The sequence below is a fragment of the Pteropus medius genome, unplaced genomic scaffold (assembly GCF_902729225.1).
Source record: "Pteropus medius unplaced genomic scaffold, Ma_sr-lr_union100, whole genome shotgun sequence".
Classification (NCBI taxonomy): domain Eukaryota; kingdom Metazoa; phylum Chordata; class Mammalia; order Chiroptera; family Pteropodidae; genus Pteropus; species Pteropus medius.
Window position 1 is genome coordinate 7,826,285 of NW_024353517.1, and position 27,149 is coordinate 7,853,433.

Consider the following 27,149-nt stretch of genomic DNA (forward strand, 5'->3'; position numbering starts at 1 on the left):
GGATTAAAAATGTAAATACTAAAGGCAAAACTACAATAAGATTTTAGGATGACATAGGATAATATTTTCATAACATTAGAGTGGAGATGATTTAATAAGCAGAATGTAAAATTATTGATAAACTTAAAAACAACATTAAAGATTATCATAAAAGACAATAAAGAAGTCTAATCACAAATGGGAAAGGATATTTACATATATCTAACAGTCTAATATTCACAGTATATGCAGCCCTCCTACAAATTGATAATTAAAAGAAAAATAAACTAATATAAAACAGGGAACAGACTTGAACAGGAACTTCCATAAGAAGAAATCCAAGTGACTAATAAACAAATGAAAAGGTGATCAATTTTATTAGCATTCAGAGAAGGCGCATTAAAACCGCTAGGAGATAATGATTACAAAAGCGTGAGACAGGCAAAATTAAAAAGTCGACAGTACAAGAGTTGGCATACATTTGAAACAATAGGAACTCTCATGCACTGTTCTTGGATGTGTAAATTGGCACAACCCTGGAAGAGAGTCTGGCACTATATAATAAAAATAAGTATAAGCATAGCTAGCAATTTTACTCCAAAAATATATACTGTAAAGAAATCTTTATGTATGCTCTACAGGTATTTGTAACATCTTTTTCAGCTGAACAGTATATAATCATAACAACATAAAAAGAAATACCTCAAATTTTTATCCACCATAGAATGTATAAATTGTTGTGTATTATACAATGAAATATTGTACAATGAAAATTAAGCAACAGCAGCTATACATGTCAACATAGATGAGTCTCAAAACATGTAATATTTTCCAAAAGAAGTCAAGAAGAATTCATACATGATATCTTTTAAATAAAATTCTACAACCTAAACTAGACAAGAGAGTTTGAAGAGCACACAGAGACTATAAGCAAAATCAAATGAATTATTACACCAAAATTCAATTTACAGATTACTTCTGGGACTGAGCCGTGAGAGGGATGCAATTTGAGAGAGGGAGTATTGGGGACTTCTAAACTACTGATATTAATCTCTTTCTTAATTTGGTGCTGCCAATAGGAATATTTATTTTATTTTTCTTTAAACTGAACATAATAAATTTATACACTCTTTTGTATATGTGAAGTGATTCTCAATAAAAAGTTTAAATACAATTTTTCTAACTTTTTTTAGAATGTAAAACATTTTCAGAAATTGAATCATCAAAGAATATAAATTTTAAAAATTCTATTTGTCACAAGAAGTCTATATTTGAATATGAAGTTTAAAGCCATATTTAAAATAAGCAATCCATTTTCTTTATAGTAGTTTGCTAGATATTCTATATCTTTAAACTATTTTCTGAATATTTTAGAATTGAAAAGTTAGATTAAGTTAAATGGATATATAATATAAGCCATGTCATACCATTATTTTGTCACAAGAGGGACCAGATAGTCAGAAAAAAGTTTTCCCTTAGTGCCTTCAGAATATTTCTTTCTTAACATTTATATTTTACACATTGTGTATTCTTGTCCATGTATGTGTTTCAGTGTAGTACCGTTATATATATTTCATATCAGCAAAAAGTTTAAGATAAGTACTAGTTTGCTATTTTACTTCTGAATGGATAGAGACACAGAATTTATTTAACTTACTGAGCTATGATTAATTTTTGGTTTATTTGCTTTATGGAAGTGCTAAAAAAATTTAAATATTGAATGGAGTTTTTTGTATATTTTGCTTTATTTATTTTTCTTATTTGATTTCAAGATAACTCTGATCATTTGCAACTAATCTAACATTTGATAAAATCGACAAAAGCATTTATAGATCTATTGCTAAAACAAAAGCATTCATGACCTAGGTCCCTGTCCACTTGACTAGTGGTTTTCAAACTCTGCTCTAAGGACCCTTACGTGTTCCTGAGACCCTTAAGCTCTTTCGGGGACCACCATATTTAGGAAAGGTGTAGTACTCTACTGAAATAATTCTTCACTCAACTTTTTAGATATAGTTCTCTTTTATAAAGCTTTTATTTGTAAAAATAGTAAGCCACAAATAGTTTGAAACTAGACTGACAGGAAAGAACAGTAAAATCAGTTAAAATGTATGAAATGTTTTCGAGTGTGCGACTTCATTAGCTTTTTTCAAGTAAAATGTGATTTCTAATAGTTAATATTTATCTCCTTGATCACTACTTTCCCAGTGCAGAGAACAAGTTACATATGGTTATGCATAAAACAATTAAATATCACATAACAAATAAGTGTGTTAAATGAATAAATAGGTCCAGAAGATAGGCAGAGCAGGTGTTATCTGAATTTTATGAAAAAGGAAAGAAATTCAGAATGATAACAGACTTACAAACACTCACACTATCAGTGAGCAGAAGAATCATATAGAATCCAAGTGTACCATCTCCTGGCTTCTAATACTTTTTGAATAAAATATGGAGGAGGGAAGGGAAAGAAAGAACAGGGAACAGGGGAATAAAAAATGAAAAAGAGAATCTATTTTACTATCTACCATGCCATATTGCCTCTCATTCACTTGAGTGGGAAAAGAAGATCAATTGTAATAAAGAAAAGAAAATGTTATCTTCATTTATTTTACCTTCATTTTTGAAAAAAACTCATCGGTAATATAGACCAATAAAGGCTATGTTCAAATTTGCAATGATACATGTGACCATCATACTCCTATTTAAAAAAGTAAAAAAAATTTTCATGACACCATCCATTCCACAGAAGCTTTAGGAAGTCAGTACACAGGTGTGGACTTCCTCTTCTCACCAGTTTTTTAAACATCTGAAAGGAGGTGGTTTTTCAGTTCCTTTTTCTATTTGTCCAGAACTTCCCCTAAGCACTCTCCTCCATCCTGAGGTGGCTCCCGACTTACCATCTCCTGGAGTTATAAGTGTTAGTGAATGAATTTAAGGGTTAAATGAAAAAAAAAACACGTTTATTTTTTTTTACATATTTACCACATTACACATAGACATCAGCCCTAAATCAGAGACAAATGTATTCATTTTTTATTGCTATGGTAATAAATTATCACAAACTTCTGGACTTAAAAGCAGCATCAATTTATTATCTTAAAATTGTGTAGGCCAAACATCCAGTATATCCTCTCCAGTCACCATATATCATTCTAGAAAACTTTTTTCAGTCTATTTTTCAATTAGGGGCAGCCATATGATTGATCGATAGCCAATGGGTGGCCCCTAAAATTCCTCCTGCATGCAGTTCTGTGCTCTTTCTTTTGCCTGGTTTGCCAGCAGGATACAGAGAGAGTCAAGAGGTTGGTAGGCTGTGCTCCTTCTTGGAGGCTCTTGGGCAGAATTTATTTCCTGCTCATTCAGGTTGTTGGCAGAATTCAGTTTCTTTCGTTTGTAGGACTGAGGCCCCCATTTTCTTTGGAGAACTTTTATAGAGGCCACACATTTCTTTATTCCATGATAGGTTAAGCTCTTCTCAGACTGCAGCTGTCTAACCCACTCTTCTTCAGTCGGCTTCCACTTTTAAAGGCTCCAGTGACTGGTTTGGGCCCATCCAGATAATCCAAGATGATCTTTTTATCTCATGGTCTTTATTTATCTTCTCTGCAATGTCTCTTTTGCTATATAAAGTGACATATTCAAAGATTATGCAAATTATGACATGGACATCTCTCAGAGGAGGGGCATGTTCTGACTACAGTGAGAAAAATAGCTATTTAAGAGTCTATAAATTTACTTATGTGAATAAAAATAATAAATATAAAGAAGTCAGTTTTTCTTTTTCGCTACAGTCATTATTTATAATTACATCAGAAGATTTTAAACATAACTGATATGCATAGCTTCTTGTAACTCTTGACCATTAATTTTATGCTAATTTTACAGCTAATGTATTTCCCATCTGATTATCAAGCTAAAAAATACATAGTTAATTTAGTACCAAGAAATCCAGAAGTGCAATCAATAGAAACCATTTAATAGATGTGTTTTTCAGAAGTCTGAAGAATGGAGGCAGAAATATGGATAGATTAAGGATAAGCACTAAATATTTTTTTCTTGATTCTCCTCAATTGAACTGTTGTCTAGGAGAGTCTTATAAGATCATACATATGATGCTATCTGCATTGGCTAACATAACTAAAGGCCAGCCTGAAAAAGAAGATGCATGTAAATCAGCAGAAAAGAAGGCTGAATTAGATTTTTTTAAAGTAATAAATTTTAAAAAAATCTAACATGGCCCCATTCCTACAATATCTTTTGAAGGTAAGTTCCATATCAAGTTCAATGCCTATTTTTATCAGTATACACAGTACTAAGTACAGTGACTGACATATAGAAAGCATTAAGAAACAATTACCTTTAAATTAATTGTTTCAATTAGAATTAAGCAATGTTTATAGAATTTCCATGTGCCAGATACAGTTAAAAAATCTCTCATGTTCCCATTGTTTTCCCTACTTTTCAGAGATTTTTAAATAAATTATTTACCTAATAGTGATATGTGGAATATTGATAGGGCCTGTTAGTTAAGATAAAAACTTGACATCAAGAAAAATGAGGGACTTCTTTCTTGTACTATTTGCATTAAATCATTATCAATCTGACAGTACTTAATGACAGGTTTTTGAAACCAAAGACTTATTTCTGACTTATTTCTGACAGCCACACATGCAAAAAAAAAAAAAAAAAAAAGTTTATACATAGTAGATGTATAGTAAGTGATAAAAGGAAAAAACTCATAGATACTGTGGTTTTCATTCATTTTTAGTGTTTAAATTGTGTGGTATATATTGACAATATAATGCAAGTAATTAGAAAAGAAGCTATTAAAAATGTTCTGAAACAAATCTTGTTTAACTCTTTAAGTTGTCGAAAATTGATTAAGTTGTCTAATAATTAGTCCTGCATCACTGAGATGTTCAAGTGATGAGCTGTATCATTGCTGGTCAAAAAACTGAAGCAGAAGTTTTGACATTTGTTGGAAGAATAACCTTTAAGACTCTGTCCTATTCCAAAAGTGTTTGACTGCTGATGATGTTGTATTTCTTGATCTGGGTACTTATTGCATTTGTAATCTACAATCGTCTAATATTGTTCACTTATAACATGTCCTCTTTTCTGCATGTCTATTATGTCGATAAAAAGGCTAGCAAATCTATAAGTCAATTACCTTTAACTAAGACAAGTCATTTATTTACATAAGCTTCTTAGCTTCTCCTACCTATCTCAATCTTCATTAAGAAGACTCAAAACTCTTAGCTCCAAGCCAGTGAACATTATGCACTCAAAGTTCTGAGATCTCTCCTGTTAAAATTTTGATTTGATTGCCCTAAGTGATGGTAATAACAAATCAAATGGAAATGTTTCTTCTTTTAAAAGAAATAATGTAGAACATACAAGCTTTAAGGATTTCTGTAAGATTTTTTAAACTTTATTTTAATAATAAAGTTTTTTTTTTTCTGAAAAAATATTTGACACAAAGAATATATAACAGAGAACTTCATATACAAAGTTTCTCTAGGTAAAATCTGAATGAATACATGAGAGGCATATTTATTCCATATTCAGTCTTGGCATCAACACCATTTCTTCTCCCACCACCATCTTTTCCAGAAGAATCATTATGAGACACAGGTTGGAGAAAACCACTGACCTAGTGCAGCCTTCCTCAATTAACAGAAAATACACCAAAATCTGAAGAGGGAGAGATACTTACCCAAAATAAATACAACAGAATGGTATGATGCTAACACCTGACTTTTCATCTGGACTAATTGATTTTGGATAAGTTTTTTAATTTTTCTAAGTTTCAGTTTCCTCAGATGTAAAATGAAGGTAGTAAAACCTACTTCGACACATAGTGATGATGATTGATAACTACAAGGTTCTTCTAACTCCGGGAGAAAGCCCCACATCTGCATGAAATAAAAGAGCAAAAGTAATAATTGATAACTTGGACTTTAGCTTAAAAATATTCTCCTTGATTTGTTTCAGGAAAGTAGTAGATCATCCAAAAAGGCGATTTGGTGTTCCCATGGATCGGATTGGTGGAAACCGGCTTTCAAATTCCAGAGGCTAATGGATTCCAATCGTGAGTACGATTTGAATAAATAACAATACACGCAGGCTTTTGATTAACATTCGCAATAGATTAATTGATTCATTTTGGTTTACAAATCGCCATATGATTTTCTAGCTTCTAAATTCACATTTTCAAACATTTCTGTACTCAGTATATTGATGCTAAATAATTTAAATGACATTAAAGAAGCTGAAGAACGTTCTAGATCTAATTTACCCTAAAAAACAATTTAGTTATTCTCACAGACTCCTATATAATTACTGAATATTACTATGCAAACGAAGGTTAAAATTCTAATTAACATAGTAAATCACCTTCACTAATACACATGTGTATAGCAATCCCTCTATTATGAAGAAGACACATTTCAGTGACACACATTTTGTTGCCAATAACAATACCAGAATTGTGATAACATGAAACAGGAGAGAAAATGGTATAGCAGAAAGAGTATCAGCCATGAAGTCAGAACATCTAATCCAAATCCTGGTTCTGTCATTCATTATTTTGTTTCTATCAAGATACCTTGTTTCTCTATAGCTTGCACATTTAGATAATAATATAGTGGTTTTGTGAAGATTAAATTAAATGCTTGTAATTGTCCTAGAATACTTTGGACATACAATACAGACGAACGATAGCAACTTATATTACAATTCTGAAAATTTACTCTGCAGTGGGCCTTATACTTAGTACTATATATGCATTGCTTCATTTAATCATTTAGTTCCATAAAGTAGGTACTAGTACTATCTCCCATATCTTGAGAAGTAGTACAGTAAAAGAGATAAAAGTGCTAGGTAGAGAGGTCAAGCTTTATTGGTCAAATCCCAGGTCATTTAAATCCCTGGTTATCATTTAGCTGTGGGACCTTGCTTAAATTCTGAAATTCTCCTCCATAAAGTGAGAATAATTTCTACCACAATTACATTGACCTGAGGACTAAATGTATTGATACATATTAAGCATTTGGAATAGTGACTGACATGTGTTGAATACTCAATAATCATTAGTTCTTATTATTATACCAATAAATGGAAAGTTTAGATATATTAACTCACAAAGCCACATAGTTAGTATGTGATGAAAGTAGAATTTTCAAATCCAGAAAGCTTAAATCCTAAACATTATTTTCAACTATATATTTAATCATATGTATTATATGTTTTAAATACTAAATGTTTATTGAATATAAAATCTAGGCTATGTATTTTCTCCCAGTAGAGCTTAGAGAGGGCATATCTTCCCCACCAAACAGATAAGACAACTTGTAACTGCTTTGATAACTTCAGGTTACAGAAGAGAAAATTCTGCTTTTTGCTTTTCCTAAGATAATACTCAGAGCCATGATTCAGAGGCCCAAGAAGCATTACATTAGCCCTGACCTTCTCCTAATTTAAATCATGTCGTTTTTTTTTCTCCTCATCAAATGCTAGTCTAAACCACGATAAGTCAGTATCTTACCTCAACTTTCTTATTTTCAGAATGCCTTAGTTAAATTTTTTCCCCACTCTGGAGTCATCGATCAATGAAGTTACATAGTTACCATGTGTTTCCGTAAATACCAGAAGACTTACTGAATACTATCAAGACCACTGCCTTTTGATCAGCACTATCTTCAAATCCCATATTGAACTTTCTTTATATCTAGCAATGTACCAAATATGGTCACTCTTAAACATTAAAATATCAGCACATTATATTTGAGTATGAACTAATTGCTGTTAAAAATCAAGTAACTCCTTGAAATCAGAGACACAGTCCTCTAGTTTCTTGACATACTAAGAACGTTTTGACGCTGAGATTAAAATAATTGTTTGATTGGTTTCCACATGTACCCTATCACCTTTGCCATCCTTGATTATCACCCATTTTATTATTTCTGAATTCAAGCAAAATAGTTTATGATAAGAAAAAAAATCATACAGGAAACTAATTTTTAATATAAATTTTCGTATGAAGATTTAGACAAAAAAAAAAAAACCTCTAGATAGCTACTAAACTATGGAAAGGGACTTGAGTTAATAAATGTTTACAGAATGACTGTTGGGTAAAATCCAAATTAGTATATTATGTCCTTCGCTTAACAGACTTTGTTAAGTATCACGACAATCAGTCCTTATTTATTAAAATCTCGAGATAGTAATATCATGAAAAAATAAGTTTAGAAATGAACTAACATTGTATATTTTCTCTTTCCCTTTTCAGTTATTGTGGGTTCACCTGCTAAACCACTGTTTCTATTCTTTATTTCCTGCCACTATCACCAAGATTTCTCAGATTTTTTTTTTTACTTCCTCATGTGAAGTTTCATGTTTTATAGTTTATGAACAATAGAAGCCATAAAAATATATTTCTAATTACCATTCAAGTTTTCAATATTATTTTTGGTATATCGTTTTTTAATGTCATGATGTTTCTTTGGATTAAATAGGTGATATATGCATCACTTAACAGATAACTTGAGTCATTAAATAATGTTCATACAGTCATGAAACTAAATCATTATAGATTCAAGAACACAAAGTCTCATTTAATCCAACCCTTTTTTTTTTAACAAATGAAAACACAGAGGAAACTGATTTGCCCCCAATTATGCAGCTCTCTGGGCTTCTAGGCCAATATTCTCTTTATGACCCATAAGGTCTTCTAGGTGCTAAATTGCCATTTCTATTTCATTGCTGATTATATATCTCTAAAACAAACAGAAATAGTATCTTAGATTTTATGAAAATCTTTATTTCACTTCTATGGGAGAAGATGTGTATCCTTTTGGAGCAGGTTTATTTGTGGGTTTTCACCTTCTGGGTTTCACTGTAAGTCTTTATGCTAAACGTGAAACTAATATTAATTGAGGAAGTTTTGCTTTGTTTGAGGTCAAGTCTAAAAACAGCTGATGTGTATTATCTAGTTCCCCACCACCACCAAAATACTCATTTCTTCTTGCATATGTATTTTGGAAAAGACAATAATTCGATATTTATACAATATCCTCTTCAAATCATTAACATACTGGACCAAAGTTTTGAGTTAATAGGCCTCAGTTCTAAGCAACTCAAATTTAGAGAGGTATTTTTGTCTAGGTTACATAGATTCTGTAAAACAAGTAGCAAGTTCTAAGTCTCTGCCATTGAAATCAGGATGCCTACTTAATGAAATTTGGTCAAAATATGACCATTAATTTTGCTACACTTTGCTGCCACATGAATTAAGACTTTTAATAATGTGACACACATGTTGCTGTATTACACCAACAATTTTTATTTTAGAACAATATTGACACAGCGTCATTCAAATAAATTAATATAATTCTCAAATAGAAAAAATATGTTTAAATGCAACTATATGGTTGGACCCTTTAAACGAAGCGAAGTATACAATAAATATCAACACGTTATCATAACAATAAACAGAAAATAGTGGTCAGATTTTCTTGCTTTTGTTTGTCATGGAAACATTCTTTGAACCAAGACTGAAATTGCAAAAGAAGCAAATTACAGCAGGTATTCAAAAAAAGAAAGTGTGGCTTAAGCACAAGCACCTAGTTTACCATTTAAAATGCTCTTTTTTAATACATTTTGAACAGAAATGATCATGTTGCATATTGTCTTTACAATAAAATATGCTGCATAAATAAAAGCTGTAATCAAGTAATTAGACTTTCGGCTTTTCTCAGCTGAAGCTGATGAATTTCCCCTTATCTACAGACTTCTCCTTAGCTTTAACAATTTCAATTTTCATTTTTGCAGACGTGACTTCCTTGGGTGAAATGTCACAGAAACATGAAGATGCTTCAGTGAAGTTCTTTACACTCCTTAATAATTAAACTTTTAAGGAACTGGCTTTCTGCAAATCCTTTCCAAAGCTTGAATTTAGGTCCATCACATCACAGTATTGTTACAGCTTCAAGTAAATTATGCAGATCATTCAACGTGTGAATATTTTTAAAATACATATATATTTTTTTAGTTATTCAGGAATGATTACTCGGCCTGAAAACTTACTTTTCTAAGGAACAGTCAAAAAGCACAATGCAGTAAAGTGCTTTCTACATGCATTTACCATTTACATTTATGTGGTTGAACAATAACAGAAGACTGATTTAAAACTTAGTTACAATCTGTAAAACTTAGGTACAATCTGTTCGTTATTGGAGAAAAAGAAAAGACAATGTTGTGTATTTTTTTCTTGAATAGTTTCATTTCTCTCTTACACTTTGTCTGTGGGCCTCTTGGGTAATAATTATGAAATTAGACTTCTCTTATTATATTCAAATTTCAGTCAGTTTCAACCAAATTAAGCATAGCCCCAGTTCTAGAAAAAGATCTCTGAGCAAGGTAAAAACAACAGTAATTATGTCCATAAATTTTACCTGAAAAAATACCTGCAGGTAAGAGCATATTGACTTAGAATTAGAAAGTGAAGGTTATTATTCATTTGTCAAGCTCGGATATCCCATGTTCCCTAATAATTTTCCATTTCTCTAAATTATAACTGATGGTTATAAGGGCAGCAATGGCTGATTATGAAAACTACACACAGAAGTAACAGATGAAAGTATGGGGAAGTCAAAGATTCATAAGGTAATAGATCACCACAGCAGTCTGGGGCTGGTTAAATACACATAATTTTGGCACAATAAATTTGAGCATAGTACCATAAGCAATCTTGTTGATGTTACTGACTCACCTATGAAACTGTTTACTCTGTTTCATATACTGTGTTTGATAAGGCATTAAACAATATGATGTGTTTGAGAATGATTTATTTAAAATGATTCAAATTAGATCTACGGCCATTCCGCCCTGAACACACCCAATCTTGTCTGATCTCAGAAGCTAAGCAAGGTTGTGCCTGGTTAGTACTTGAATGGAAGACCACCTAGGAAGAGTGGGTGCTGTAGGTGGAAAAAAGAATGAAATGATTCAAATTATTTTAATTGATCTATCAAAGCATAAGGTTTGATATTCTAGAAAACTCAGTTCTTAGCAATAACTGTAATGTTACTGTAATTTAAGCGTTGTGCATTGGATATGCTTTCAAAACACAAAGATAACTTATTCCTTAGACCAGATATTTAAAATGAGTTAGTAGAAGTTTATATAAATCCTGTGGAATATTTCTTTAAACCCCAGTAATCATTGTCAAACAGATCCGATATGTAATAAGAAAAAAGTCTGGCCAGAAGAGTAAAGTTTTATTTTAGCATAAAAATGAAGAGAGTTGTGAGATGGTATATTCATATTATAAAAAGAGGAGAGAAATGTGTAGTTGTTAATCTTAACTAAAAATTAATAAAGGTACAATCCAAAGAATAAAATAAACTCAGAGAAACATAAAATAAACATATGTACTTAGAATACAGGGTGATTTTATATATAATTTCTTAGTTTGGGGAAAATTTCTCCAACTGCTGAAAATCTTCAAGTTTAGGAAAAAACAGTAAATGAATGATTCTTCTAATTATGATAGTGGGGTTGTAGTAAAGAGAAATGTATTTTGAGAAAGCTTACCAATTCTGCTTTTCATAAACTTGTGTTAGAAAGTTGGTAGTGGTACATGGGCAAATATCTTGCAAGACTCACTGTTTAAAAGAATTATTTAAGAAGTTATAGTTTTTCTTTCTCACAATTCCCTAACCTTCTGATGAATTATAAAAATGTGTCTTATTCTTTGAAAGTGCTTTCTTTCCTGTTTCTCCCATTTGAATATTCATAAGCTTCTAATCCAAGTGGGCTCTGCTGCTTCATGTTTTGACAAAAGGTATTCGAACCTACTGCAGCCTAAAAATTTCTCATGGTGAAGATTTAAGTTGGATTAAACAAATTGATTTCCTATCTTCCTTCTTTTTTAAATTCATATGCTTACATCATCCAATTTAATTAAAGAGGTCACAATATATTGATTTATTCTCTATTCTAGTGTGTAATGCATTTTCACATAATATAATATATATATAAGACTTTCATGAAGAAAAAAGTTTTCTCCACTCGTAACTATTTTATTTCATATTTTAATTTTTACCACTTTACACAGAATAGAAAATAAGTCAGTAGCATAGTAGTTTAAAATAAGACATTCTTTTAACATAGCAGAAAATTAAGATGGAACTTTTGTTAAGAATATGACGAGTCATCTCATTTATTTGTCCAATGTTTTGTATAATACTAAATTCTACTATTTTTCCTTGAGAAGTATTCAACTTGAAGGGACTTTTCATTTAGTTTCAAAGAAATATATTACCTTATTGTTCTTCTTTGTTCCTGTGTGAAGCTTCACAGAGCAAATCGTGAATATGGATTTCTGGGTTCTGGCATCAAATACATAATCGATTTTTTTAATGATAGGATGTTAATTCCTGACAACATTGTCTTAAGATTTACTCATACTACAAAAAAGTCTAACAAATGCTACCTTTAATCTGCAGATAGCTTTAGGGAATTAATTTTCTTAAAGCAAATTATTAAAAGATAAAATTAATGGATTTTTCTAACAGAAAGAAGTGTCAAAAGATTTTTTGAGTGACTTTATCTTTAAGTTTCAAAATGTTTAAATATTGTTCAACAGCTCCAAAGTTAATAAACACGAGATGATGAAAACAGATGTTTTTGTCTTTCTTTATGATATTATTTTTATGTTTACAACTGGCGTAAATACATGGGAGCATTTAGGCATTATTGAGCAACTAATCCTTACGTACATTTGAGTGGCTCCTAACAAGTATATATATATATATATATATATAGTACTACAGGCATATTACTCAACTTGGTCTGTTTTACTCTTTTTTTTTTTTCATTTTAAGCAATATTGTTCGTTTTATCTTATGAGATGGTTTTATTTTTAACCACTACACAGTTAATATTATGTAGATAATATGCATTTTCACCATATTATAAAGTAAGAGCATGTGCGTAGGCTCATCTGTCCAGATATTCTAGTCTTTAATATTCCTTAATTATAAAGTTACTTTGACAATGTTTCTGTGCCAACAGAGGTGGCAGACAAAATTGAAGTTTAATTCCCAGCCTTAAACTGATTAAATAAGCTTGTTCAGATGTAAGCAAGAGCAGTCTGATATACAGATTTGGAAAATAGAAATCAAGGAAAAGCCAATGAGTTTCTGTTTTGTTTTGTTTGTTGTTTTTTAGCACACTGAATCTAGTCTCTTACATGCATGCTGAGAGTCTCAAATAGCTTTTGATGTTGTGGAGGAGGCAGAGATGAGAATTAAGAAGTCAAAGATCAATTGCTCTGTAAGAAAGTTTTCTTAATATCTATCTCTGAGATATCCAGTACTGCTTTCTCCAGAGTCCAATAATACATTTCTACTCCCTAGTATTGAATTCCTTTGGTTGTAGTGGTCTCAGTGATAATTGTCCAGATTCACCAAAAAGAGAATAGCTGGCACAACCATAAAAAGAGAAAGGACATGGTGCATATTTTCCACATGAATTGAGACAATATAGTTTACTTTAATTTTCCAAGATGCTTTTAAAAATATTTTAACTGATAGCTTAACAGTATAGTCATCATTGGACAAAACTATATGTAGACAATGAATTTATGGAAAGCATACAATAGATATAGCACTCTCAACTTTAACTCTGCAAAGCCATTTTGATAGCCCCATGCCAGTGAAAGTGCAACCGTTTTGTCACTATTCACAGTTTCTTTATTCTTTAAACAGCTGCAATTTTAAGTAGTAAAGAGATGTATGTCTTTTTCTAATGTTCTTATCTTTTTTTGCATCCAGAAAAACAACTTTAGACACAGTACTTCCAAAAGCAAGCTAAAAAAGAACACAAAAACAAATTCTTTATTAGGAGGATACTTGATAAAACATTAGATATGAATAAAATATGTGTGCCTGAATAAGAGAAAGTTATGTAAAAATGATGTTCAATGCAGTTTTTATTAGCCTCATGTGGATCTTTAAATTAATCAGAATTAAATAAAATTTGAAAATTTCTCTTCACCATCATACTTGCCACATTTTAAGTGCTCAGTAGTAACCTGTAGCTAGTGACTACCATCATGGGCAGTGCAAATTCAGAATGCTCACATCAATACAGAGGGTTCTATCGGACAGCACTGTTCTACATTATAATACATGTAATACAGTTCAGTACATTATAATACATGTAATACATGTTACAGTAGGGGCACTCTACTATTTATAGTTGGGGGAGAATTGAAATCTCGAAAAAAGTCACATACATTAAAAAAAGTAATAAATGTGCTGTTTATTGGAGAAAAAAGAAGGAAGAGAGTTTGAAGTTCACTTTGCAAACCGCCAAATGATATTTAAGTAATTTGATTGTCACATTGTCACAGTCTTCACATTCCAATCATAAAATGATATTTCAGAAAAATCAAACCAATTCTAACAGCATTTAATCTTCAAATATGTGGATAAGTCATTTTAAATCTTCTGTAAGTTGTTTCCAATTGCCTAACTTACAGTAGCTTCATATGACTAATTATAAATTATTCTAATTTCCTTCAATCTAAATGGTTTTTGAAATTAAAACTTCGGGGAGATGTGTCTTTGATTCACTATTGATTAATGGTATACATAATGCAAAAGAGTAAAAAAAAAAACCCTCGTAGTACAGTTAAGATACTCTTTTAAATAAATGCTAGTGTATCAGCTTGCCCAGCTTTCCCTCCCTAACTCCATTCACTCTGCAAATTGTGACCCTAGTTAATGCTGATAACGATTACACACACAGAGTTATGATAGCACATAGAGTCTATTTTTCATTTCTACAAGAGCCACAGCTTCATTCGAATCCTATGAAAAGAGAAGTTTATTTATAGAAATTAAACAGAAGAAGAGCTTGGCCTCTCTGATCCAATCTTTTCAGAGTGTGCTTCGGAAAATTATCATCACTGCCCTTTCTGTTCCTTTGGATATCTTTGAATATCTCAGTCTGGTAAACGAATATACTCAGAGCATCCAAGACTTACATGACATGAACAGCTCAATTAAGTATGCAATGGAATATAGTTTGGAAACATTTTTAAACCTGGTTAAAGGAAACTGTCATGAATATCACCAGTAGATCCAACTCATCAATATTTATCTATCATTATCGTTTATGTGAAGGAAAATCATGGCCAGCTTTCTGGTATTACTTCAAGTCTGCGTGGTTCACTCACAACTCCTGTTTTAAGCATGATGCTAGATGTTAGCTATATTTTTAATGAATGAAAGCATTTATCAAGGGTCTGTCAACTGCATATTAAATAATTAAAGCAAATTATAATATTATGCCATAAGTCTAAGTTACTGTTGCCTTAAGCTCGATCTCTGGGTCCATTTCATCTTCATATATTATTATTCATGATAGATAGTTTCTAGTTATGCCAAAAGAACCACACTACATATAATATGGGTTGTTTTTGTCATCTAATCTGAGCATCTAATTAGTATGTTTATCACCACAAATATTTGCTTTGTTCCTACTACATACAAATATGTTTTAATATCTCCTTGCTTAAAAACAAATAGCTTTCTTGTTCCCCTCAAATTACTCTAATACCCCAATTCTTTCTAACCTTTAGAACAAAATTTCTCAAAAGCTGTCTTTTGTCAGTGGTTCCTATTGTTTTATCATGTTCTCTTTAACCAAAAGTCCGCCAAACAATTCTTGTCAAAGCCATGAATAACTTTCCCATTGATGTTCAGGTGGAAAGTCTCAGTTCTCATCATACAGGACATATCATAGCTTTAGAGACAGTTGAACTACTTCTTCCAGATTTTTTTTATTTGACATCTGGGGCATTCCTTTCTTCGTCACCTCCTTCCTTGGTAGCTGCTCCTACTCAGCCTCTTTTGCAGGTTCTCTCTCATCTGCCCAATCTCAAACTTTGTAGTTGTCTGAGCTTTTGCCTAGAATGTCTTCTCGTTTAGTCATTCCCTAGATGGTCTCAACACAATACCACTCAATATTGATTTGCTGATAACTGTCAAACTTATATTTCCAATTTGAGCTGCTTCCCTAAACTCCAAATTTATATGTTCAATGGTGTACTCAAATCACTATTGGGAAGATTTTGTTATACATGGCATAACAAGCCCAAAATGTCTGTGGTAGATAGGACTCTCCAACTAATCCTTGTGCTTCTCCACATTTCCCAGGTACTTCCCCAACCCTGTTAAGTTATATTGAGATCATGTACCCAATTTGGGCAGTTAAGAGTGTGCTTACCTCCATTTCTCTCCTATCCTGCTATAAGGACAAAATGTGTAGGCACAAAGAGAAGAAAAATGACTAATGTACATAAGGCTTCATGTTAACACAAAATAAAACCTAAAGCAAATTACATCACTGAGATTTTAAGGTTATTTTGTTAATGTGGTTTGTCTAATTTATTACAAAATACAACACGATAACTTGAAATAGGGTGCTGCTCTAAGAAGAACCTAAATTGTAGCACAGTCTCAGCAATTGGTTAATGGCAGACAGGAAATTGATAGTCTGGAAAAATGAAGAGCCATTTTATGAAGTAGCAAAATATGTGGTAAAGTTGACATCTACCACAGTTCCGATGGAGATTATGTTTCTCTTTAACATATAGACAAAAGATCGGAAAATAGAATATTGGCAGTAGTTTTAGGTTGATATTGGATATATTTAGCAAGGTATTGAAAGAAGTTGATGAGTTTAGCAAAGAAATGGTGTCTTTGCACACAAATACAAAGGGAATAGAATTCAGGAATACAAGGTCTTGAAGTGTTGAAAGAGCTAACTGCTTCTAGTCACAAACACTGTAAAATGGGATTAGAAATGACTCTAAGTGACAGAGGCTCTGTAAATATCAGCTGGAATAAAAGAACCGAGGGCAAAAATCAGATTCAGTATGCAATCTTTAAGGTAACTGCTACTAAGTTGGAAGTGAGAATGAAAAATAAATAAAAGTTTTTTTTTAATCTTTGTGTATAGTAAATAATTGAGACGCTTGTTAAATTTTTGAAATTACATTATTGTTCCGCCGCCCCTCCAAAAAAAATCCCTAGTAAAAATGTCTTTGACACTTCGAGACAAAATAAACTTTGTGCTTCCAACTTTGCAAAAGTAGGCTGAGACAAGAAAAACGTGCAATCCTCAAGGAGGAAATAATAGCCAAGTATCACACAAGCTGGGTCCAGGAATAACAATGAAAAAAGCAAAAATCTCAGAAAGGATGGAGCTGGCAGAAACAATACAATGGGCAAAGAACTCCTAGACACTATCAGCCCTAATCAAGAAACCTTTCTCCATCCCCAAGGTAGAAAATCTTTACAATACTTTCCCAGGGGAATTTCAGAACTGTGGAGGCCAGCATTCTAGATGTTGTGTGTCTCTTGTTCTTTCCATTTATGATAATATTATTAATTGTGATTATCCTGTCCCTGTTCTTCTGCTAATTATTGGATTTGTGTGGGGTGAATAACAGGTCCTTTCATCTAAGAGGTCTGTGAATGAAGAGGAGTCATGTTGTATGTGATGAAAGCTAGTCAGTATCTTTTGGAGAGCTTGTTCTTTGTTCTGCGTGCAGTCAGGGAAAAGAATTTGGGGAATGGCTTGAGTAGAGTCTGTCTGTTTAAGAAAAGATCAAAGCATTAACTGTAGTAGAGGGAGTGCTTCCCAAGTATTATATGTACTTCCCGACATTTAGACTTTCAGCCTGTCCTGCCAGTGTTTTTGGTGGCAGCCCAAGTGACTAATCTGGCCAATGGACTTCAGCAGAGTGATGACTTTTTGTGAACTGAGGCAGTTGTGAACTGGCACGCTGGCATGTGTCCTCTATCTCTCTCCTCTATCATCGCAATCTTGGGGGCAGGCAAGATGTATTTTACATGATATAGCCACAAAATATAAGAGGATTGTACTACATTCATTGGAATTTATATTTGGACTTCATTATATTAGGCCTCTGAGATTCAGATTAAACTTGGTAACACATCATAGCCTAGGATACACTGACTATGGCAAGGTCCAACAAATCTTTATTCTAACCTTTCTCTACCACTAAAAGTTTTTCTCCTCTATCTATGCCTGGCTCAATAAATAGGAATTGCCCTTTTTTCCTAGTTGCTCAAAAATCTTGGAATCATTTTTAAAACGTGTCTTTCTTTTTTACACTGTAATACTGAAGAACATTTTGTTGACTTTTTTGTTCAAAAATATATTCAGAATCAGACCTCGTCTTATCAGTTCACTACTGCCACTCTAATCCAAGCTACCACCATTTATCATCTGAATTATTAAAGTAACCTCACTAAAGTTCTCATTACTTCCATCGTTGTCCCTCTTTTTCAGTATATGCTACACAAAACATCAAGAATGATTCTATAACAACTTACTTCATATTACTCACTTGCTCATGACTTTCCGATAATTTTCCATATAATACCAAGTAAAAGCTAACATCCTTAAAAATCCTGAAGGTTCTTTCCCTTCCACTTCCCAACTCATCTTCTAACACTCTCCTTCAAGCTTCCTAGCTAAATCACTTAGCAGTTGGGTTATTTTCAGCATATTTTAACCCCTCTAAAATGCAATTTTCTCATTTATAAAATAAACCTAGTAATAGCTGTCTTACCGTGTTTATAATGAGAATAAAATAATAATTATAGTAATAATGATGAAAATTATTTTTTAAAAAAGGTTAAGCTCGGACAGTACTTACTATATGCTGAACAGTAGTCTAAATGTCTTTCATATATAACTCACCAAATCCTCCCAGCATCTCATAAAGATTATTATTATCATTTAAATTTGGGGGCAAAGAAAATGAAGTACATGAAAGTAGATAATTGCACAAGGTCACATAGCTGGGATATGTCAAAGTTAAGATATGAATCTAGGCAGTCTAGTTTGGCTCTAGAATTCATGTGCTTAATCATAATATTTTGAGATATTTAAATGTAAAATATCTGGTATATGCTAAGTGTTTAAATAACAGCAGCTTATCCTCTTTCCTCTTACTAGCACTGTAAAAATCGATTTTTACAGATATTAAAGACAAATCTGAGAGAAGGACAAGTAAAAATAAAAAATGTCTTAGAGAATCTCACTTCATTACATGATAAAGAAACATTTTTTTTTTCAAATATAAGAACTATTCTAGCAAGAAACAAGAATTTCTTAGGAAGTGTTATAGAAAAACATCTAAAAGATGTCTTTCTGAAATTAAATGTTATGAATGAAACTTTGGACCAAGTGTTATAGCAATGAGAGTTCTTATTTCAATGAAGATGCTCTAAAATTCTGAATTGGCTAAAAACTTTATGATTTCTATTGATAATCCTCCTAGTTCCAGTGTTTTGGCCAAAATAGCAAGGGTAGGCCACAATTTTAAACAGTAAGGGTTTATTTCACTTTTACCTGGAATATGAGCCTTTGCTACCCACTTTTATGAACAGGACAAAGCTCAGACATATTTATAGGGGAACACTTTCATTTGACTCTTTTTTAAAAATATAAACCTTGATCTTGATCACCTCAATGAGATTAAGAAATGTCAAGTTAATGTCTCTCTTCTCAGAAGTAATTACAAAAATAATATTTCAGAAGTCAATTTTAAGCTTCGAAATGAAAACGTACCTCTCTTATTAGAATGAGAAGGGGATAGACCATCTATAGCATAGGACATCTCAGCATACTTTGCCTCCATGAGCTGCTCTTTTAGCTTTTCCAGCTGTTGAAAATCGGATACGATCATTATTAGTCTTTAACAACAATATGCTGTTTTCTATTGAAGAAGAGGAAGAATAAAGCAAGAAAAGGTAGAAGAGAAAAACTGAATGGAAAAGGAAAAAATAATAAAATAAACAAAAAGAATTAGAGAAAAAAGGAAATGTATATTTATAGACTGGCTGGGAAAAGTACATGACTCAACAGGAAATCAGAAGAAACAGGGTTAGAGGGAAAGAAGTCAGCTCTGGGTGTTAATTAACGGGGAGCCTATAAACATAGTTTGTATAGCTGGACTTGATTTTATGTCACCTATAATGAGCAGTTCTTTTCAAGGACCTCCAAAGAGTTATGCAAATATTTGAATTTCCTGAAGTATTTGTCCTTTCTAACATGAAGGGAGAAAATTTTTGAGGCCCTAGAATTTGTATCCAGAATTCAGCCCATGTTAATTTTGGTAAGCTCTCTGATTGCCTAAGGCCTGAAGACCTAACCATACCAAAAGAGAGCCCATCCGGGGTTACTGCATGTGTCCTTGCCCTAGCAGCTCAGGAGAGAATGATGGGCTATAATTCTTTCTCCCAAACAGCCACACAGTTTGTAGATTAATGAATTTTCATGCAGTTGTATTTGAAATAGTTTAGAAATCATCTAATACAATGTTTTTTCAAACTTTCTTAGACTGTCAAGGAGTGTGGGAATTCAACTGATAAGGGGCTCCCTGTCAGGAGGCCAAAAGCAGGTCAAGAAGGCAGCACAGCACGTTAGGCCCCGACACCAGCTGCTTCAAGCTGAACAGCTTCGCTTTTATATGCTTCATTTACTGGGACCATATAAAATTTTGTTTGGACAAAAGTATTTCTACCTTTAAAAATAATAATAGCTTTTGAAAACCACCAATCTAGTTGTAGTCTTCTATTTTACAAAAGAGGATATTTAGGTCCAGAGAGTTTTAATTTGGTCATAGTCTCACAGTTAGGTAATTGGAGAGCTAGGCCTAGAATTCAGATTTCTAGACATTTTATCCCAGGATAACTTCAGCTATAAATTTTATATTATGGTATTAATAATTTTAAAAATTACATTAAAACTAATTGCCTTAAAATAATTATTAAAATTGAATACATAAGTATTTCACATACTCACCTGGTTAAGTTCTTCCAATTTATTAGCCAGTTCTATATCTGCAAGATACATTTGTCATGTGAAAAAGGTACATTGCAAGCAATATTTAATTCACGTCAGACCACATGATCTAGATCTTATGTGGAAGACAAAGATCTTTTTCATATGATTTGAAATCACCCACACATCCTTATATAAAGCCCCACATGTTTTTCAATTCCTATAATATTAAAATGTAATCAGTTAAGTCATGAGACAATATCTAGTTTCCAACATGCACAAAGTTTTCTAAAATAGATCAGTTTAGTGTTAATAAAGGACTATTACTTAGAAATAAACAATTTTACTGACAAGAGAAAATTCTCACGAAACAAAATTAAGTGAAAAAAAGAGAGCAGAACACAATTCTTATTAATATAATTTAATCTAGAAGGAAATTCCCTAAAATATTAATGGCAATTCTTTGTTTTGTAATTTAAATATGAATTTTTCTTTTTTTATATTTTTTATAATTTCATTTATTTTCCTCAATGGAAATATCTTCTAACTTTAAAGCCCTGTATTTTTAAATTATTTATTAGGGCATTATTTTGACTAGCACATTGTTCCACGAATAGACATTTTTTTTTTTAAAGACTTCAGATATTTTCAGAGAGGGTACCACATTGTCATAATGCCACATTTTCTCTTAGACTAAACTTGCTAAGTTTCTGACAGTATCTGTTGTCTCTTGGAGAGCAGTCTGATGCCTAATTGTACATCAGATTCTCCTGTTCTTCAAAGGAAAAAAAACTTCAATTGGTGTAACCTTCATTTTCCAATGTACTCTACCAGCCATTTTCCAAACTGAAAGAATTTGATTTAAAAAGGGTGTTAATTTAGCTGTCACAAAACTGCGGTTAATTTGTGAAATTTCTAGTGGAAAACTATGAACAAATTTGAAGCATTTAGTAATAATCTTGAAGCATTTAGTAAAAGAAAATGATAATTTTACCAGCGAGAAGTTATATAGATGAGAGAAAAATATAAGTAAAGATAACTATTTTGTAACTGAATGGTTTCTGATCCCATTAGGATCCTCTAACTGAACAAAATAAGATATTAATATTTTTAATAAGTGTATTGCTTTTAGTGTGAATGTGAAATGAGGAAAACACTTAAGCTTTCAATACAGCATAAAATGGAGCAGTTATTATTTTATTTAATATAAATTAACATTTAGAAAAGAGCAGGTCAGAAAATAGAATAGATTTTATTATTTTTGAATAAATAAAGCTTGATTTTATTTTTAACTCACCAATCTTGGACAGTCTTTGAAAATCAAAATTTTTATTCAGTAGAGTAAGAGTTCCTTGTGTTTTGTATCTTCTTTATCTGGAAACAATTCATTTCCTGTATTGATGACCCTTATATAATGAAACCTCCACTCTCAATCTATGTTACTAAAATGTTTCTAATAGGTTTTACAGGTAATTATCAATGAGTATATTTCTAATAGGTTTTACAGGTAATTATCAATGAGTATATTCACCAATAAAAGGAGTGTAAAGATAAGTGTATAATCCAAAGAGATGGCCTGTTTTAAAAATCACTGAATGTATGTGAACACTCAAAGAGAGATTTTGTTTGTGAGAGGGAGAGGAGCTGAAACAAAGAATATGATGCCTGGTAGGTTACACCTTGAAGTTTTACATTTACCTGTGATTATTACAGGTAAGTTTTACTTTCTTCTTTTTCATCTGTGCTTTTGAAATTTTCTACTATTGCATTTAACAGAAAAAATATAAATTAAAAGTTTTTAAAAGAAAAAGTTAATAATTTGATTTTGAGATTTTATTTGATATACACATTTAAATATGAGTCATTTTATGTTCGGGGTATTGCCTTTAAACCATCTAAGAAAACCTTGTGGAAAAAGTATGGGATGTCTGCTTTTCCCATATTGATATCTTTCCATCTTGGTCAGTTTACCTGACAGCCCATTCATTCCTAAACATTTTTTATTTTGGAGTAGAGGTCAAGGCAATAGAGTTTAAAACATGAATATTCAACAAGATATCTATTAACAAATAATGCAATTGAAATAATAATTAGTTTATTACAAAAGAAATGAATTTTTGTGAGGTGGCCTGGAAAAAAATCAAACCTTTATCATATAATTTTATAGAATCATTTTTCTCTCTCTTGATCACCTTATACCAACTGATACAGTGTGGGTAGAAGCTAGATTAAGGAGTTCGAAGTTTAAGAGTGAGAATGTTGTGGTGTCAGCTAGAGTAATGGCTCATAATTTGACTAGATTCTTCCTTAAAAACATTTGTTTTTCCTTGTGTCTACAAAATGTCAATTGATAAACAATTAAGTGGCTAATTAAAAGAATGAAAGAATTGCTGACAAAGAATATGGATGACTTGGGCAGATAACAGAATTTTTCTGCATTGACCAAACAGACTTAATTGTTGCTCAGTTGTTCAATTTCCTTTACTTTATAGACATAGAAATTATCTGTGAAATTCTATGTATTTTTCTTTCTGTTGAGTAATTATGATGTTAACAGACTATCAATGGAACTTTTGCTTAAAGTCTGTTATACAAAGACCCTCAGGCAGTTTAGTTTAAGAGAAAGATATGATTATACAATAATGTAATTTTTATTATAGTTGTACATTAATATATTAAATTATAATCTTTACAATGTTTTAATAGAAAAAATAAGGTATAGTTTATAGCCAAGTGATTATGACTGTTTCAGACAGAGAGCTTCGATAAGAGAAAGATTCACTGCCCTCAATTTAGAGAATTGAAAAGACTAGAAGGAAGGTAACTAGGAAAGCGTAGATTTAAAGCATTTATTTACGTAATCCACAGTCCATTTCTCCGCATATTTAACTAAAACATTTTTCAAAAAAGCAAATTAATATATTTGCCTTTCTTTACCATTTTCGTTTCCAATAATTACAGCTGTGTTACCATCCTCAGAATTCTTGTCACTATGTTTTAAGACAACCATCTTTTATAGGAATCTCTGAAGAAAAGTTAAGTATGATACATTGGCTAAGAAAAATAATGGAAAAACAATTATTTTCTTGTTTTCATTTTTAGTTTTAAATATATAGCTTTGAAAGAAAAAACTACTTTACTTTTAACATGTTTCTATCTTTCAACTAAAAGTTAATATTGATAAAGGAAATGTATGAATAAAAAAATACTGCATCAGATGCACCTTTAACACAAAGGATAGCAAAGTTACTCAGAAATCAGAGATTGGTCGCTTTTGGAAATACACAGAAAATACTGATTCATTACTACTTGAGATATTCAGTCTTCAAAGACTTGGTTGTCTCCTTGCTTGCCATTTAAGTGGAAGCTTTTTATTAGATATACACAAGAAATTTTGTCAGAAAGAAACCTAGAAACCCCCCCCAAACATTAATATACCAAAAAGTAAAACTTTCATAGTCATCTTGGTCATAATATTTGTCCTTTCACCTTTTGTGATAGGCAGTTTGCCCATTTTCAAGTTTATCCATTGAGGTGTGCTGTTTTTATGGCCTAGTCAAATGAAAGCTGGCAGATTGTGCCATTTGCCTTAGATATTGTCTAACACAAAGAAAGAAGGATGGCTACTCCAACTTTGCAGTTGGTCAGTAGACAAATTCATATTTTTTTTAAAAAGTGTATTAAAAGACTCAAATAAGTCAAATATTTGTTTTCTTTGAAAAATGTGTACATGCAAAGAGGCTCACAACAATCATAGACCATTTAGATCAGAAAATAACCTTACCGATAATTCAATATTCCCATCTACATACAATGAAACTGAGATCAACCACTCTAACATACTGCCAGTGATAACATGTATATCACTGGGTGATATGCTGGGGTCAGAGGTGTTATTTATTTGTAACCTAGCAAAAATGCTTTAGAGTTGGATTTTACTGTATTTCATATACACATGAAATCAGAAGTTACAGGTATTATTAACCAACATCTCAATTTTTCAAAGTCTTCAATACATGGCCACGTTTTTCTTCATTCATTTACATTGTTAAGAACATTGAAAAATCTCATCATCTTATAGGAAGAGCAACAAAGGTCTACCAAGTACAACAATTTTGACTGGTCAAAAACAAAATGTGAGTGCACTGGATTAAACCTCTAATCTTTGATCCCCAGGCTTGTATTTAGATCTTTTGGGCTATTTGTTTTTTAATGAGAAAATCCCTATAAATAAATAACAAGGGCTTATCCAATTTTATTTCCACTGCCAAAAGAACTGCTCTAATTTTCATTGACTTTTAAAACCATATTCAAAGCAACATAATTTAGTAAACTTGAATTAGATCCAAAAGGGAGAAACTAGATCCCTTTTGCAACCCAGCATCATGTAAACAATATTACATTCTGTCTTGGTTCTCCTACATAAGACAGGTGTAAATGACAGCTTCCTCTTCCTGACTAGGAGGTCAGTTAAATGATAGATCGCCCTAGAATTTCAAACCGGAGGGAATATTAGAGAGCACTATTTTGAGTTACTATTTTTAGAATATCAAGAAATATATAAAAGTTTAATGAGGTTAAATTGTTTGCCTAATAAAGTAGCACTAAATCTAGCTCCCCCGATTCTCAGATCAAGAGTTATGTTCACTACAGAAAGCACTGAAAATTTTAAAGAAAGATAAATAGAAGTTATAATATTACAAGAGGAGAAATTTATTTTCTCCAACTTTTATGGCAGATATTTTGTAGAGTCATAGATTAAATTATTTCATTTAACATAAGTCCCTAAATAGGTTAGAAATCTGATAGATACAGTCAATGCATAATGTGGGTATTAGCATCAGCCTCATCCTTCTGAAAGTACTAGGTAGATATCCCTATGCATTATTACCCTCAAATTTCTTCAAACATAAGTTTCTATCTTGATACGTTCTCTGGGTCACTCTTTTTTCATAAGTAAATTACTAACAATCTCATTGGATGAAAATCTTATTTTTCTTTCCCCAAGATGTACTTTTCAAATATACAGAGAATGTGGGATGGATTTTATTACTATTTATACATTTCCTATCTTTGGTTATGAAATAGACCAAAGATGGGAAAGAGGTGCCTCTGATTAGAAAAAAATAAAGCGTAGTTGAAATTAATTTAGTATAATATTGGTTGGAATTAATTTATTTGAGAAGAACAGCATCATAGATTACATTTAATTTGAAACAGCAATTACTAAAGGAATGTTTGATGATTAAATTATATTAATATCTTAAAGCATTATTGCAATAATGGCAGAAAAATCAAAATGAGGCAAACAGGAAGATAAGGATTAATTTACTCACCCGTAGGATTTTAGATTCATATGTACATACCTTGGATAAGATATGGCCGTCCATGCACCGATTCTAAAAAGATCATTACAGATAACAAAGTTAGAAGTCCAAAGCAAAGAGTGGTTGAGAGGCTCTTGTTCATGTTAAACATTTTCCGTGCTATCAGAGAAATTGACTCTTCAGGTCAAGAGAAATGTCTCAATGGCTGAGGAATGCTGCAGAGCTCACTTTTAAATGGTGGCAAATGTGCTTCAACTACGAATGATCTGAACAGCAAAGAGTGGTTGAGAGGCTCTTGTTCATGTTAAACATTTTCCGTGCTATCAGAGAAATTGACTCTTCAGGTCAAGAGAAATGTCTCAATGGCTGAGGAATGCTGCAGAGCTCACTTTTAAATGGTGGCAAATGTGCTTCAACTACGAATGATCTGAACAAAGAAAAAACTTATAAAATGTAATGCATCCTGTCAACATGATTTACCACTTGAAGTAGCAGGTTTGCTACAGTTAATGACAGGAAGAGCCCAATTGATGTATCTCATACCCGCTCGTTTCACTAAAAGCAGGCATTCCTATGCATGCTCATGCACTCAGACACATACACAAGCATAAAGCAAAATCTAGGAATGTAGAATCTTTTGATTAGATATTCATAATTTGTTGTTTAATTTCCTGATTCCAGGAATAAATAACCTCAAACCAGTTAATACTAAGGCTGAGAGCATGCAAGGCAGGTGAAAGTGGGAATAATACCTTTCATTTAACTAATTTAGAGCCAGATGGAGGTCTTCCTGACAGCAAAGTTATTTGCAACCATCAATTCATTTTAAACCAACTAAACGGATTTGAGTTGGGAAGAGCTCAAATGTGAAACGAATGATAATGGGAACATTAATTTCTCACTATATGGAAGAAGGATGTTTTCATTTTGCTGCAACCAGCACTT

The 27,149-nt window shown here is 31.9% G+C and overlaps 2 protein-coding genes and 1 pseudogene across 2 annotated transcripts in view; 2 read left to right on the plus strand and 1 right to left on the minus strand.

The window, feature by feature from the left end:
* OSTN (osteocrin) overlaps positions 1-10,821 on the plus strand; it is a 40,271-nt gene extending 29,450 nt beyond the window's left edge. The window contains exons 4-5 of the mRNA XM_039850644.1: positions 5,977-6,073; positions 9,814-10,821. Of these exons, the coding sequence (XP_039706578.1) occupies positions 5,977-6,061 (85 nt within the window). The 3' untranslated portion in view covers positions 6,062-6,073; positions 9,814-10,821. The remainder of the gene's footprint in view (positions 1-5,976; positions 6,074-9,813) is intronic.
* Positions 10,822-10,851: 30 nt separating this feature from the next.
* LOC120593101 (uncharacterized) lies at positions 10,852-10,970 on the plus strand (annotated as a pseudogene).
* A 1,878-nt stretch (positions 10,971-12,848) lies between these two features.
* UTS2B (urotensin 2B) lies at positions 12,849-26,635 on the minus strand. The gene is given in 6 exon segments (XM_039850646.1): positions 12,849-13,856; positions 19,663-19,756; positions 20,899-20,936; positions 22,175-22,219; positions 22,222-22,269; positions 26,244-26,635. Coding segments are annotated over 6 exon segments (363 nt in total). The 5' UTR covers positions 26,356-26,635; the 3' UTR covers positions 12,849-13,830.
* Between the last annotated feature and the right edge of the window lie 514 nt (positions 26,636-27,149).